The sequence below is a fragment of the Pogona vitticeps genome, chromosome 9 (assembly GCF_051106095.1).
Source record: "Pogona vitticeps strain Pit_001003342236 chromosome 9, PviZW2.1, whole genome shotgun sequence".
NCBI classification, from domain to species: domain Eukaryota; kingdom Metazoa; phylum Chordata; class Lepidosauria; order Squamata; family Agamidae; genus Pogona; species Pogona vitticeps.
Window position 1 is genome coordinate 9,632,703 of NC_135791.1, and position 12,954 is coordinate 9,645,656.

A 12,954-nucleotide genomic window follows, 5' to 3' on the forward strand; every position below is an offset into this window, starting at 1 on the left:
CCACTGAACATACTGAGCCTTGTTGTAATTGGAACGTCTTTGAGATGCAAAACTGCTTCTGTTAGGCAGATACATGGGGCAGATGCCTTTTAAGCCAAATGTTGGAGGTGCAGCAGTGGCAAACCTTTCTCTTTCTGAGTCACCTGGCTGTCTTCCTTCTGTCCTCTCAAACTGGCCTGATACCTTCAGGTGTATATATTACAGTGGACCCTCGACTTACAGACGGCTCGACTTACAGACTTTTCGAGTTACAGATTTCTCTGGCTGCAAAATTTAGATTCGACTTGCAGTCAGAGAATCGACTTACAGACCAGAAAAAAACCAAAATGGGATAAAAATAGAATAAAAACCACTGGTTATGGGATTAATCGGTTTTCAGTGCATTGTAGGTCAATGGAGATTCGACTTACAGACTTTTCGACTTGCAGCCACCATTCCAGTATGGATTAATTCCTTAAGTAGAGGGTCCACTGTATTTACATACAGTAAGATGACCCTCCTATCCGCAGAATCAGTATTCACTAATTCATCTATCCACTGACTGAAAATACTGAATAACATCCCCCCAATACCTATTTATATGTATTCCCAGGGTGAAAGGGATCTAAACCAGTGGTTCCCAACCTTGGGTAACCTAAGCGTTCTTGGACTCAAATAGTCAGAAGCCCTCACCACTAGCTGCGCTGTCCAGGATTTTTGGGAGTTGCAGTCCAAAAAGACCTTGGTTACCCAAGTGTGGGAAACACTGATCTAGATAATCTGCTTCATCCAGGAACCTCTGGAGCTGAGACACCACAACACAGTCAAAGACTTTCCCCAAAAATGGAATATTGGACACTGGCCAATAATTATCCAGTGCAGTGGGATTCAAGGAGGGCTTTTTTAAACAAAGGACTTACTGCTTTCTCCTTTAGGCATTCTGGGTTCCCTATCTTGTTGCGAGGAGGCATTCACCACTCCCCTGACCCACTCAGCCAGTCCCCCTGCTTTGACTGCTTTTATAAACCAGGACGGGCAAGAGTCCATGACACATGTGGTGGCTTTCACCTCTCCTGAGATATCCTGTGCTCATCTTCAGGCAGCACAAACTGAAATGCATACGTTTTTGAAGGACAAGCAGGGGCCAAAGTTACATCAACAAGACTTGGGTGAACTAAACATCTATGCCAGAGTGGATCTGAGCAATTTTGTCGGCAAAACGCGACACAGCATCTTCTCAACGAGCGGTTGAGTGGTCAGCATCTTTCTCTTGTGCTGATCTTTGCAACAGGTCCTTGACCACCTGAAAGCGCTCCACTGAACAGCTCTGAGCAGACTCCATGGTGGCAGAGACAAATAGCTTCTTCGCTGCCACTACTGCCATGAAATAGGTTTTCCAGCGAGCTCTAGATGCCATTCTGTTGCCATTGTTTAGTCCACTCTATTTCTAAGCATCAAAATCAGGGAGAAAGAGCATCTTCTTGACCTTTGTTCCAGGCAATAAAATCTTTCGTCCAGCCGAACAGGATTGCATGACTAAAAGTCAAACAATGGCCAAAATCCTGTCGCTCAGCGTAGAGAATTGCATTGGAGTAAGCCCAATGAATCAAAGGTTAACTCACATTTCCATTGATTCAATAGGCTTACTCTAGTTATGACTTTATTTAGCGTATCTTATAGAGGAGTTGATTCACCACATCCCCATTGATTCAGTGTGCCTACTCCAGTGTGATTTATTGTGCTAAGCTACCGTTTCAAGACAGAATGAGCACAGCCCAGCCACCAAACGTAACTGCATGCAATTTTGGTAACCTTAGCCAGCATATCTGATTGTGAAGAATGTTGGGAGTGAACAGTCTAATACTGTCTGGAAGGCTGTACTTTGCCCAACCCTGTTCTAAACAGGTTTAAGTGGCATGTGCAATTATTAGGAAGGAGAGAGTAAGAATGGTTCTCCTCTCTTTTGAAAATAGACTGACCAGAAATTTAGACCCGTCTTGCTTGGTTTATTTGGAAACAAAGTGACACTGGCTGAAATCCTGTTCTCCTGATTTTATATGGCACAACTAGAAAGATGTCATCAGCCTGTGACAGTAATATTTTTTTCACTTAAAAGTTGCCTGTCCCATCCCTTCAGGTTCCACGTTTCCCTTTTGCCGTGGGAAACCTTTGGGGTCCAAATGGCTTATAGTATTAAAAAGAAAAAAAATCAAATGCTAATAAATTACTATAATATTTTTTAAAATTAAATAAATATACAGTATTGCAATTTGTAAAAAGAGCAATATTAAAAACACAAGTAAAACAACAGAATACAAACATTCCTTTGAAAAAAGACCCCCTTGGTCAACCATTTATTTAAAGGAAAGCTTTCCTGAAGAAAATATCTTCGTCTGCTTGCGGAAGGACAGCAAAGATGGGGCCCGTCTGGCCTCCTGTGGGAGGGAGTTCCAGAGTCTGGGAGCAGCCACAGAGAAGGCTCTCCTCTCCTGTGTCCCAGCTAAATACTCCTGTGAGGGTGGTAGGATGGAGAGAAGGGCCTCCCCTGATGTTCTGAACACCCATATGGTCTTTTAGAGAACTTCGACCCTCCCCTCTGGTAGACACATAACTGTATATTCTGTTGTTCCTCTTGATCAAACACATTTTGCAGGTTCTGTGCTGCCTCTTTAAAAAGCAAACCCAGGAGGCGTCGGTGCCAGTCCCCTTGTGGGAGGAATGCCAGAGAATGCTTGCCATGTTAGGAAGAGACAGTTGAGGCTTGCAACATCCCTTCAAAGATTAGGAAAATCTTCGGTTTATTCAGAGAAGGTGAACTCTTGTGTGCTTGAAGATTTCAGTGAAGGACTGATAGTGAAGACACTGAAGACTTGTCTATGTCGTGCTGTTTCCTGAAGTCAGACCTTTCATGTTTGAAAGCATATAAAACCTCTGAGATGAAGTGGGGTGGCAAAATTGGTCGTGCAGGCCCTAAAGAGCAGGGCAAGAGAGGAAACGGACCAGAAATCTGTATAATGTGAGTGGAGTGAACATTCCAGCAGTATACTTACACAGGCTCTCAGGGAAGGTAGAAATCAGGAAGCCTCTTGCAGTGAGTGGCCGCCTGTTGTGGCATCTGCTAGAAAAGGCCGAGTGGCCTTTTTGGCTGGGGTGGCAGGGGCTTGTGAGACAGTGAAGTGCTTGTGCATAAAGTCTCAGATGCCTCCATCTGTGCGCTTGCACAACCAAGGGTTGCATGAGTGTAAAGGCTAATCCGATCCTGGCCACCTCTTAGCATAAAATGGGGACATACTATTCTGTAAGTTGTCATTACAGTGGTGCCTCACTTAGCGATGTTAATCCGTTCCGGAAAAAACATCGCTAAGTGATTTAATCGCTAAGCGATATTAAAAAGCCCATAGGAATGTATTAAAACGTGGTTAATATGTTGCTATGGGCTAAAAACTTACCTTAAAGCGAAATTCCTCCATAGCGGCGGCCATTTTGGGTGCCTCTAAAGTTTTTGCGGAGGCCATTTTGGAACCGCCGATCAGCTGTTTTAAAAAGTTCGCTTTGCCATGATTGCTTCCCCGCGATCATCGCAAAGTGAATTTTAGCCATAGGGGCCATCGCTAAGCGATCGCTCCAGCGATAGCCAAAAGTCCATCGCAAAGCGATTTCATCACTCAACGGAGTGATCGCTAGGTGAGGCACCACTGTATTCTGCACCATCAAGTTGCTTCCGACTTACTAACCCTAAAAATTAATGACTTCCAAAAATTCCTATCCATAACCAGCACAGCTTCACATTTTGCAACCAAGGGCCCTGGTTTCCTTTATGAACTAAAATGGCCTGACGCTAGAGGGTCTTCTTTTCCTAATTTCTTCCATTTTCCCTAGAACTCTTGTGTTTTCTAGCAGGGCTGGTATAATTCTGAGTTAAAATAGCCTCTGTTTTATCATGTTAGTGTCTAGTAAGAGTTCAGGCTTGATTTGATCTAGAGTCCACCTATTAATCTCTCTGGTGGTCCAGGATTTTTGCGAAGTCCGGTTCCAATACCACATTTCAAATTACTCTCCCCGCCCCCATTCACCTTTCTTCACTATTTAGATTTCACATCCTTATGCCATAATGAGGAAGTGAAATATTATACTGCGTGAACAGCATGGATGGTCTTAGATTTTGGCTTCCAGAGACACATTTTTATACTCAAGCATCTTTTCTGGTTCCTTCATAACTCCCCTTGCAAATCTCACTTTTTGTCTGATTTCTTAGCATCAGTCTCCATTTTTACTTATGACTCAAGCAATGAAAAATAAATAAATAAATAAACGCCTTTAACAATTTTTATTACTTTTCAGATGCTTGAATTATCTAACTCTTCTATAGCCATTATTTTTGTCATCTTAATGTACAGCAGCAATTCTGCTTTTATACTTTTTTCTTTAAACTTCCTGCTACTTTTCTTTAAACTTCCTGCTACTTTCTGCCAGATCTGGTTCCCTGATGGTTTACCCACCAGTATTCATTTTTCCTTTAACTGAATCTAGCCCAGTTTTTTGTATCATGTGTTGTATATAGAGATTGAACAGATATAAAATATAGAGTAATAAAATATATATAGGTAAAATATATTCCTATCTAACCCCTCTAACAGCTGGAAGATATTTTTTTCCTCTATATTTTGTCCGAACAATTGCATCTTGTCCAGAGCATAGGTTAAGCATTAGGGAAATCAAATATTGAGGCAAATATATTTCTTTTATAGCAATCCACAGCTTTTCCACGCAAAGGCTTCATCGCAATCAATAAAATATGAATTTATTTTCTTCAGAAATTCATTAGTACACTCCACTATACAGTGGTGCCTCACATTACAATGTTAATTCGTTCCAGCGAAATCGCTGTAGAATGAAAACATTGTAAAGCGAAATTAAAAAGTCCATAGAAACGCATTAAAACCCGATTAATGCGTTCCTATGGGCTTGAAACTCACCGTCCACTGAAGATCCTTCATAGCGCGGCCATTTCCGCTGCCCATGCAGCGAGGAATCCATCCCAGAAAACAGCAGGTGGCCATTTTTTTTAACCCGATGGCCATTTTGAAACTGCCAATCAGCTGTAGGAAAATCGCCGTTTTGCGAGAATCGGCGAAATTTCCCCATAGGAAATATTGTTTTGCAATCACTTTTGCAATCGCAAAAACTTCATCGTTATGCGATTTTGTCGTAAAACGGAGCGCCTGTTAAGCGAGGCACCACTGTACTCTTTGTTTGGTGTTTTTATTGTTTTAATGTTCTTCTTTAACTTTACTCTAATTTTTATATTAAAACAGTCAATTCCACAATCAGGTCTTGTTTTTGCAGAAAAGAACAGTGCTTCTGATTTTGCTTCTGCTTCTTTTTCTAATTATGTGTGTCTTGGCTATCTGCTGATGTCCATGCGTGCAAATGTCTGTTACACTGCCTAAAGCATGCATCTAAATATAGTGCTGCTGCTTTTGTAGTTGGAAAGGAAATGTGCAAAGAGCATCAATCCATGCAACTCCATCTTTCATGCAGCTCTGTCTTATTTAAGGAAGCGTTTACTCCCAGCCCCTATTCCTAAAAAATCTCTTCTCATTGTGGTTGGTGGGAACTCCCCTTCAGGTGCGTAAGCATCTGACATGGGGGAGGGATGGGCACTATATCAAAAGCATGGAGCGCTAAAAGACAATGGCCCTCCTGCCTCTCCAGCTGCGCTCCCCCCACCATCGGCCAGAATTGGTACTTATGACAAGTTAGCAATCTCTGTTAAGAACATGTAGTCAAGAACTGATGCTCCTAAGAACTCCTTGTAAAAGAAGGGGCATGTTCTAGCAACCCTCTCAGGTGCTTGAATTAAACAGTGGGCAATGAGGATGATGCAGTGGTAAGAGAGGGAGCAGTGCCAGCCAATGGTCCATCACATGCCACAGCAGTTAGTGAAAAAAGTCTGGTTAGCACTGAGGAGTTACAAAGAGCAGGAAGAAACTCGCAAAGTTCATAGCACCCCAAAAAGCAGTCCCACCAGTTAAATTCTAGAGTCCAAAGTCTGTCACCCCTGCAAACTACAGGGCAAGCCTCCTTGGACAATGTTTTGACGAACTTGGCAGGCGCCTGTCCTCCAGAGACACCAGCCCGGAGGAAGGGCATGGCAGAGGCAGAGGCGTACCTGCAGGAGCCCTGCAAGGCAAAAGGGACCCATCTCTTGTCTTACTGGGCAGAGAGGGAGTCGGTCTGGGGAGATCTGGCCACGGTGGCCGTGGGACTGCTGTCTTGCTCGCCAGCTCGTGTGCCCCGTGAGAGGGTGGTCTCTCAAGCAGGGGACATTTATTTATTTATTTATTTATTGGACTTATATACCGCCCCATAGCGCTACAAGCACTCTCCGGGCGGTTTACAATTTTTTAATTATACAGGCTACACATTGCCCCCCCAGCAAGCTGGGTACTCATTTTACCGACCTCGGAAGGATGGAAGGCTGAGTCAACCTTGAGCTGGCTACCTGGGATTTGAACCCCAGGTCGTGAGCACAGTTTTAGCTGCAGTACAGCGTTTTAACCACTGCCCATCCACACGGCTCATGCCTGTTAATCTGGATCTATAGAAAAAAGTATTTTCCTTAAGGTCAATCTACCCTTGCTGGGCTTCCCTGAGTTCCCTTTTAAGTAGGGTTGCCAGAGACACGGGTACTAAAAGGAGGACATAGAAAGACAAAAAGGAGGACAAAGGAGGACATATTGAATGTTTCATTTGAATCATTCCAGATTAAACCCACAATCAATACAATTTCATTACAATAGCTGCCAATAAATGTCTCTTAGTGAACCGACCAAGAAACAGTCATGTTAAAAATTAAAAATAAATTCAGTGGAGGCTTTTTTTCAAAATACTGGGGGTCGGTGGGCAGGTGGGGGTGGGGAAAGCCCGAGGGAAGGGGGTCCTTCCACCTCTCCCCTTCTCATCCAAAATTATAACATAAAATATACAAAAGCCTGACATTTTAAAGGTTTTTATCTTTGCCTGCCTGACGGAGGACATTAGGCTAAAAAGGAGGACATGTCCTCCTTTTGCCTGACATCTGGCAACCCTACCTTTAAGTGAGAATGGCACACTCTCCTCACAGTACTAGTTAGGCCGTATGTCTGCCTCCTGCCCTTCTTTCTGCCTCCTTCCTTCCTTCCTTGAGCTGTTCCTCCAGGATTGTGCTCACTCACTCAACGATGCTATGCCCCATGCTCTTGGCACAGTTTCCACCCATTGCAGTCTATCTGCAGCTCCAGTCTGCCTGGCAGCGCTGCCCAGGGCATTTGCCCACTCTTCAGTGTCGTCTGTCCTCTGCTTCTGCAGTGCTGTTGGCATTTCCTGCTGGCATTTCCACTGTTCAAGGGTTCAGTCAATATGCCCATTCCAGTCCTTTTGTAATACCTGGCCACGGCTGGCTGTTAGTGTGCAAACTCTCTTTGTTTGGCACAATCACTGGGAAAGTGTCAGAGGACGCAGGGAAATTCTTTTTAAATGTTTTGCCCGTTTGTGATGTGTAAAGGGGAAAATAATGAATCTGTTGACTGTAATGGAGTTCCGGAGTTCCAGAAATTTTGAATTTTTGAAATTGCAATTTCTGAGTCTGAAGGGTTGTAATTTCAAATTCTGAATTCAAAATTTTGTACACTAGTGCACATCCCCATCTTAGATCATCAATCCCAAATATTGCAAGATTGCAACATTCAATTTCTTGTTGTATGGTTGCTTGCCTTGCTTCATCGGTTTACTTATGTGTTTATGTTATTTGTATCCCACTCCCATTACTAACACAGCACTACTCTGGGAGGGTTACAACATGTATAATAGAAAACAAAAATAAAAATAGAGACATTGAAATAAGTAGCAGTAACCCTAAAAAAAACAGATGGCACCGACTAATCCCAGAGCAGATGGAGGAAAAGTGGGGAGGGAAGAAGAGGAGGGGGAAAAGGGGGGGAGGTGGTCAGCTGGGGTCAGTGTGCAAAGCCTCCCTTAAAAGCAAGTGTCCACAGGGAGGGGGCTAGGCAGAGCTCTTCTGGAAGCTGGTTCCATAAAGTTGGAGCCACCATGAAGAAGATCCTACCTCTTGTAGAGGATTTATGGGTCTCCTTTGGGATGGCTACCCAGAGGAGCCTTGACTGGGATGATCTTGTGGGTCGGACAGGTGACATTAAGGAAAGACACTCCAAGAAATAACATGGGCCCAAACTGTGGAGGGCTTTGCATGTGAGTGTCAAAACCTTGAACCTGATCCAGAACCCCATGGGCAACCAGTGGAGGTGGGCCAGAACCGATGTGGTCAAGTTTACTTGCACCAGCCACCAGTACGGCTGCTGCATTCTGGACCCACTGGTCTCCAGATCATGTTCAAGGGGAGCCCCACGTAGAGAGCATTGCAGTAGTCAGTCCAGGAGATGACCAGGGCCTGCACCAAAGTCCTGAGGAATTCCTCATCTAGCTGGGGGCAAAGTTGGGCGATTAGCCTAAGCTAATTTTAACATTTCATATTCCAGTTATATGGGTAATGCCGTACTGAACTTTCCTCTTGTCTCTATCCATTTCAGCAACTACGCATCCTTTAGACATCAATCCGTTTGCTTCATTAGGGACAGTGCTATTCATATTTATCCTTTGCTTTTCTCCAGTACCGGAATGAGTACAGTCCAGCCTGGAGGTCTTTCTTTAGTGCTATTTTTTTGTTTCATTTTGACTCATCTTATTCTGGGTTTTCATCACATTAAGGTACTGATGCACATTTAGTTGTGTTTTCTATAAATGAAGAAAAATACCCCAATGCATTTGGGTACAACAGGCAAGACGGCGCCCAAATTATCTGCGCCTCAGTGGTCTAGATACTGACGTGTGAATGGGAAATTTCAAAGACCCTTCTCCCTTCTTAGGGTTCTTCGCTTTCAAACCTGATGTGGATTGGGCCATTCAAATTGAGAGGTGCACCCCATAAAGCAGGACCCATGTCCATCTGAGTGTGTAGCGATTGCTTCATGAAGCTGGTTTAGACTCTGGGTAAACCCTCCTTCAGCTATCTCAGCCTTCGGGGGGGGGGGGAAATAGATAAGTAAGGTAGATTTCCCAGTGGTTCACATTAGTTAGCAAACGACGTCAAGATTCTGTCCCTTTACTTGTTATATAGAGGAGAGGAAGCCTCACAAAGCTTCTTCTGGTGCCAGTCTCTTCCCCCCAAGGTTTTCCTCCTAAGATTGTTGCCCTCTTGGAAATTGGCAAACCATGCAAAAAACAGTTGTATACTTCATCCATGGAGCAAAATAAGTACAAGAGCAAAGGATTTTCATTTTATTTTTCTATTTTTCTGCTGTCACGGTATAATTCTATACACCTAATCACATTATTTGGATGATTCCTGGAAGAAAGGCCTCACAGAATCATCTACCGGTCACCTTGGCTGGCAATCATACAAACATGTACATAAGAATAAGCTTCCTGCAAACGGTTTGGGGGGAGGGCGACAAGAACGACTAAAAAGTGGGGAAGCCATGCCCAGGATCACCCTAAAAGCTGGCTTTCATCTTGTTCTGCCATTTCAGCTTTCAGAGTGGGACTTAGTACTGGGTTTTAAAAAAACACAATCATAGCATAACTGGGCAAATCTCTGATAATGAACCATATGAAATAGCAAGTGTATTTTCCTTAACACATCTCCTACGCCACCCAACATCAGGACTAAGAACAGAAGGGATTGTGGTGAGGTTTTTTTTTAAGTATACAGTTGCATTCAAGAAAAATCTTAACAAGGAGGCCTCCTGGATTAGAGTAAAACCCTGTGCAGTCCTGCATTCGCTAGTGTTAAAAGACATGCTGTCTTGAATCTTGATGGATAATATACCAAGCGTGAATAGCAGCCCTTTGTCTCGTTCTTAAAGCATCTTAAAATGGGATTTGTAGTCCAAGAATTCCTGAAAAGCAAAACAGTCCCTAATCCTGGTCTGTTTTAGTGATTTGCTGCTAATACAAATTTGGCTCGATAATAAATCCGGGGGGGGGGGGAGAGCAAGAAATTTGATGTTGCCTCTTCACTATTAGTAGCGCAGAAATATAGCCTGATCTGTTGCCGTCTTCACCATTTGACAGTGATACCAATTGCATTTCTTTCTAAATGTGTCATTATTTATAGATTTGTATCTATAGATCCACGTTAGCCTTCGTTTTGGGGCATTTTTATAAACCATACCTGCCCATTTACATTACTATCTGAAAAACTGCTGCATACCCTGATCGAAACTCATGTGATGTCTTTTCCGTGTCCACAATGTATACATATTAGGTTTTTAAAAAATTGATCACACCATATGATGCCTTATCTCTGTAATGGAACTCAGAAGCTTTGCATTCTGGTTCATTATGTGCCTTCAGACAAATACATTAGTTTCTTTTTCGTTTCTCAGCAAAGTTTCCAAAATGAAGATAGCACAGGAAGAAGGGGGAAGAATTAGCATCTCTTATGTTTTTGCTGCCACACCAAAACCTTGGATTAAATATGATAATGGAGCCATGACTAGCAGGGTTGTCGTGGCCAGTGGGAACAGTGGCATCATTTGCTACCCTTGTTGGGCTTTTTACTCCCTCTGCGCTCGGCTGCAACTCTTAAAACAGCTGAGAGCAAAATATGTTGTTCCAGTAACAATATATTCTTGTTGAGCTACTTTGGAAAGCAAAGTATTCAGGGGTGGACTAGCCTTTAGTAGGAAACTAAGCCCCTTTAGCAATACAAAGGACCTGCTCCTAGTGACGATGAGAATTGCTGAAGCTGGTTTGTTGATGTGGGTCAACACAGCCGCCCACATTTCGGGACTTCCTTTGGAGGCATGGCTATGTGAATGATGATGCTGAATGCCACGATAAAAAAGATCTACCACTATACCACTGAGTAGACCATCTTCACCAAGGGTTTGATGTTGAGCTAGGAGCCCATTCTTTATCTGCTCCACGCACACCTAACTGTTACGGGCTTCAAAATTCAGAACTGCTAACCACAGGCCATCTGTGCTGGCTGAGGCTGATGGGAGAATATCTGGGGACCCTGTGCTGGGGAAGACTGCATGTGGAGGGAGTGGGAAAGGGGGTTTTCCTTTGAGCACACCTTTCCTTTTTGCATCACAGAGATCAAGGTAGCCATCTGTGGCCTCCTCATTTTATCCTTGCAAGAACCCTTTGGGGTTAAGTGAGGTTGGGAAAGAAATTGTCCAGAGTCACCCATTGAGGTCTGTGGTTTGGCTACAGATCAGACTTCCTGAGCTGCTGTTCTAGCACTCTAATCTCACAAAGAGTAGCAGAATAGGGTAGGAAATACGTTAAATTAATAAGGGAAAACAAATATCTTAGCAATAAATCGGAGAGAGTCTTAAGTAGAGCTTCGTTCTCCCTTCCCCTTTCCACAAGCCTAAGCCATGCATTCAGTTCATTTAGGTGTTAAATGCTAAGGAATTGTACTGGTGTCATTACAAAGGGGGAGGTCCCCTACCTGAACTTTTGTGGATTTTGGCTTCCCTTCCATTGACCACCTTGCCCTCCTTCTCCAGTTGGCACCAACCACCACTGCATAAACGGCTTGGGCCCTGGATACCTGAAGGACCGCCTCCTTCCATATGAGCCTACCCGGCAGTTAAGATCTAGCCAGGGGGCCCTTTTGGAAGAGCCGTCCCTCAAAGAGGTAAGAGGGAAGGGCCTTTTCGGCAGCTGTCCCCAGACTATGGAATGCCCTCCCGACTGAGGTTCGTCTGGCGCCGACGCAGATGACATTTTGGCGCCAGGTCAAAACCTTCCTGTTCGAGAAGGCTTTTAATTGGAATAACATCAACTGTGGGTCCTGATGGCAATTTTAATTGTATTTTACTCATTTTATCTTTTAGTGTATTTTAATTGAATTTTAATTATTGTAAGCCACCCAGAGACCTTTGGGTAGAGTGGGCGGCATATAAGTTAAATAAATAAATGAATAAAATAAATAAACGTCCAAGCTGGATACCAGTGCCTTTTCTATGTTCATGCCATCTGTGGTCCTTCCAAGGAGTAAGTTCTGATGGGGCGAATTGCTCTGCTCTTTTCCAGGACTGCAACGGCAGCTATACCTTCATCCCCTACATAGTGACCGTCCAGAACAAGGTCTTCTCCTGCGATGCCAGTGCCATGAAATGCCTGACTGAGCTCTGCCAGCCCAACTTCAACATGGAGTCCTTCTTTACTCCTTTGACTACGCAGCTTGCTAGACTGCTGGAGGGCACCTCTACCTGCTCTGGGTAAAATGCCGTTTTTTCCTCCTGCGTGTGAACTAGTGACTCTTTTGGACTACACTCCCCAAAGTCACCTGGCCAGTGGCCATACTAGCTGGAGGGCTCTAGGAGTTCTAGCTTTTCAAAATGCTGTTTCCCCCCAGCTTTGTGTGCACGTGGACTTGTCTCATCCTATATAATACAGGCACTCCTCACTTAACAACCCACCTGTTTAACAACTGCTCAGATTTACAACACTTTACAACCCTCGTAAATCCATACTTGCTTTTTCGCTGTGCCCCTTCTTAATGGCATGTGATTTATTATTCCTTTATGTATGATTATCGCTCCTCGCTTATTGACCAGTTGGCTTAATGACCTAGTCATAAGAAGCTTGGTCATTAAGTGAGGAGTGCCTGTACTCTGTTGCACGCTTCCTTTCACTAAACAGTTAAATGTCATGATTAATATTATGCAGGGTGATTAAATGTGTGGTCCTTCATGCGTTGCTGGACTGCAAGTCCTTGCATTCTTCACCATTGGCTGTGCTGATGTAGGGCTGTTGGGGATTGTAGTTCAAAAGCATCTGGAGGACCACAGCTTCTCCATGCATCCTCTCTAGAGCAACCATTCTCAATATTTGGGGGGGGGGAGCATGACTATAAACACAATATGAAAAAAATTACAGGATGAATCAGGATTGTGT

General features: G+C 43.7%; 1 protein-coding gene across 3 annotated transcripts in view; it reads left to right on the forward strand.

Moving 5' to 3' along the window:
• MAP3K6 (mitogen-activated protein kinase kinase kinase 6) overlaps positions 1 to 12,954 on the forward strand; it is a 72,978-nt gene that overhangs the window by 7,999 nt on the left and 52,025 nt on the right. For all 3 annotated transcript variants that reach the window (XM_072980199.2, XM_078379993.1, XM_072980200.2), the window contains one exon: positions 12,088 to 12,275. In XM_072980199.2, coding sequence (XP_072836300.2) covers positions 12,088 to 12,275 — 188 coding nt within the window. The remainder of the gene's footprint in view (positions 1 to 12,087; positions 12,276 to 12,954) is intronic.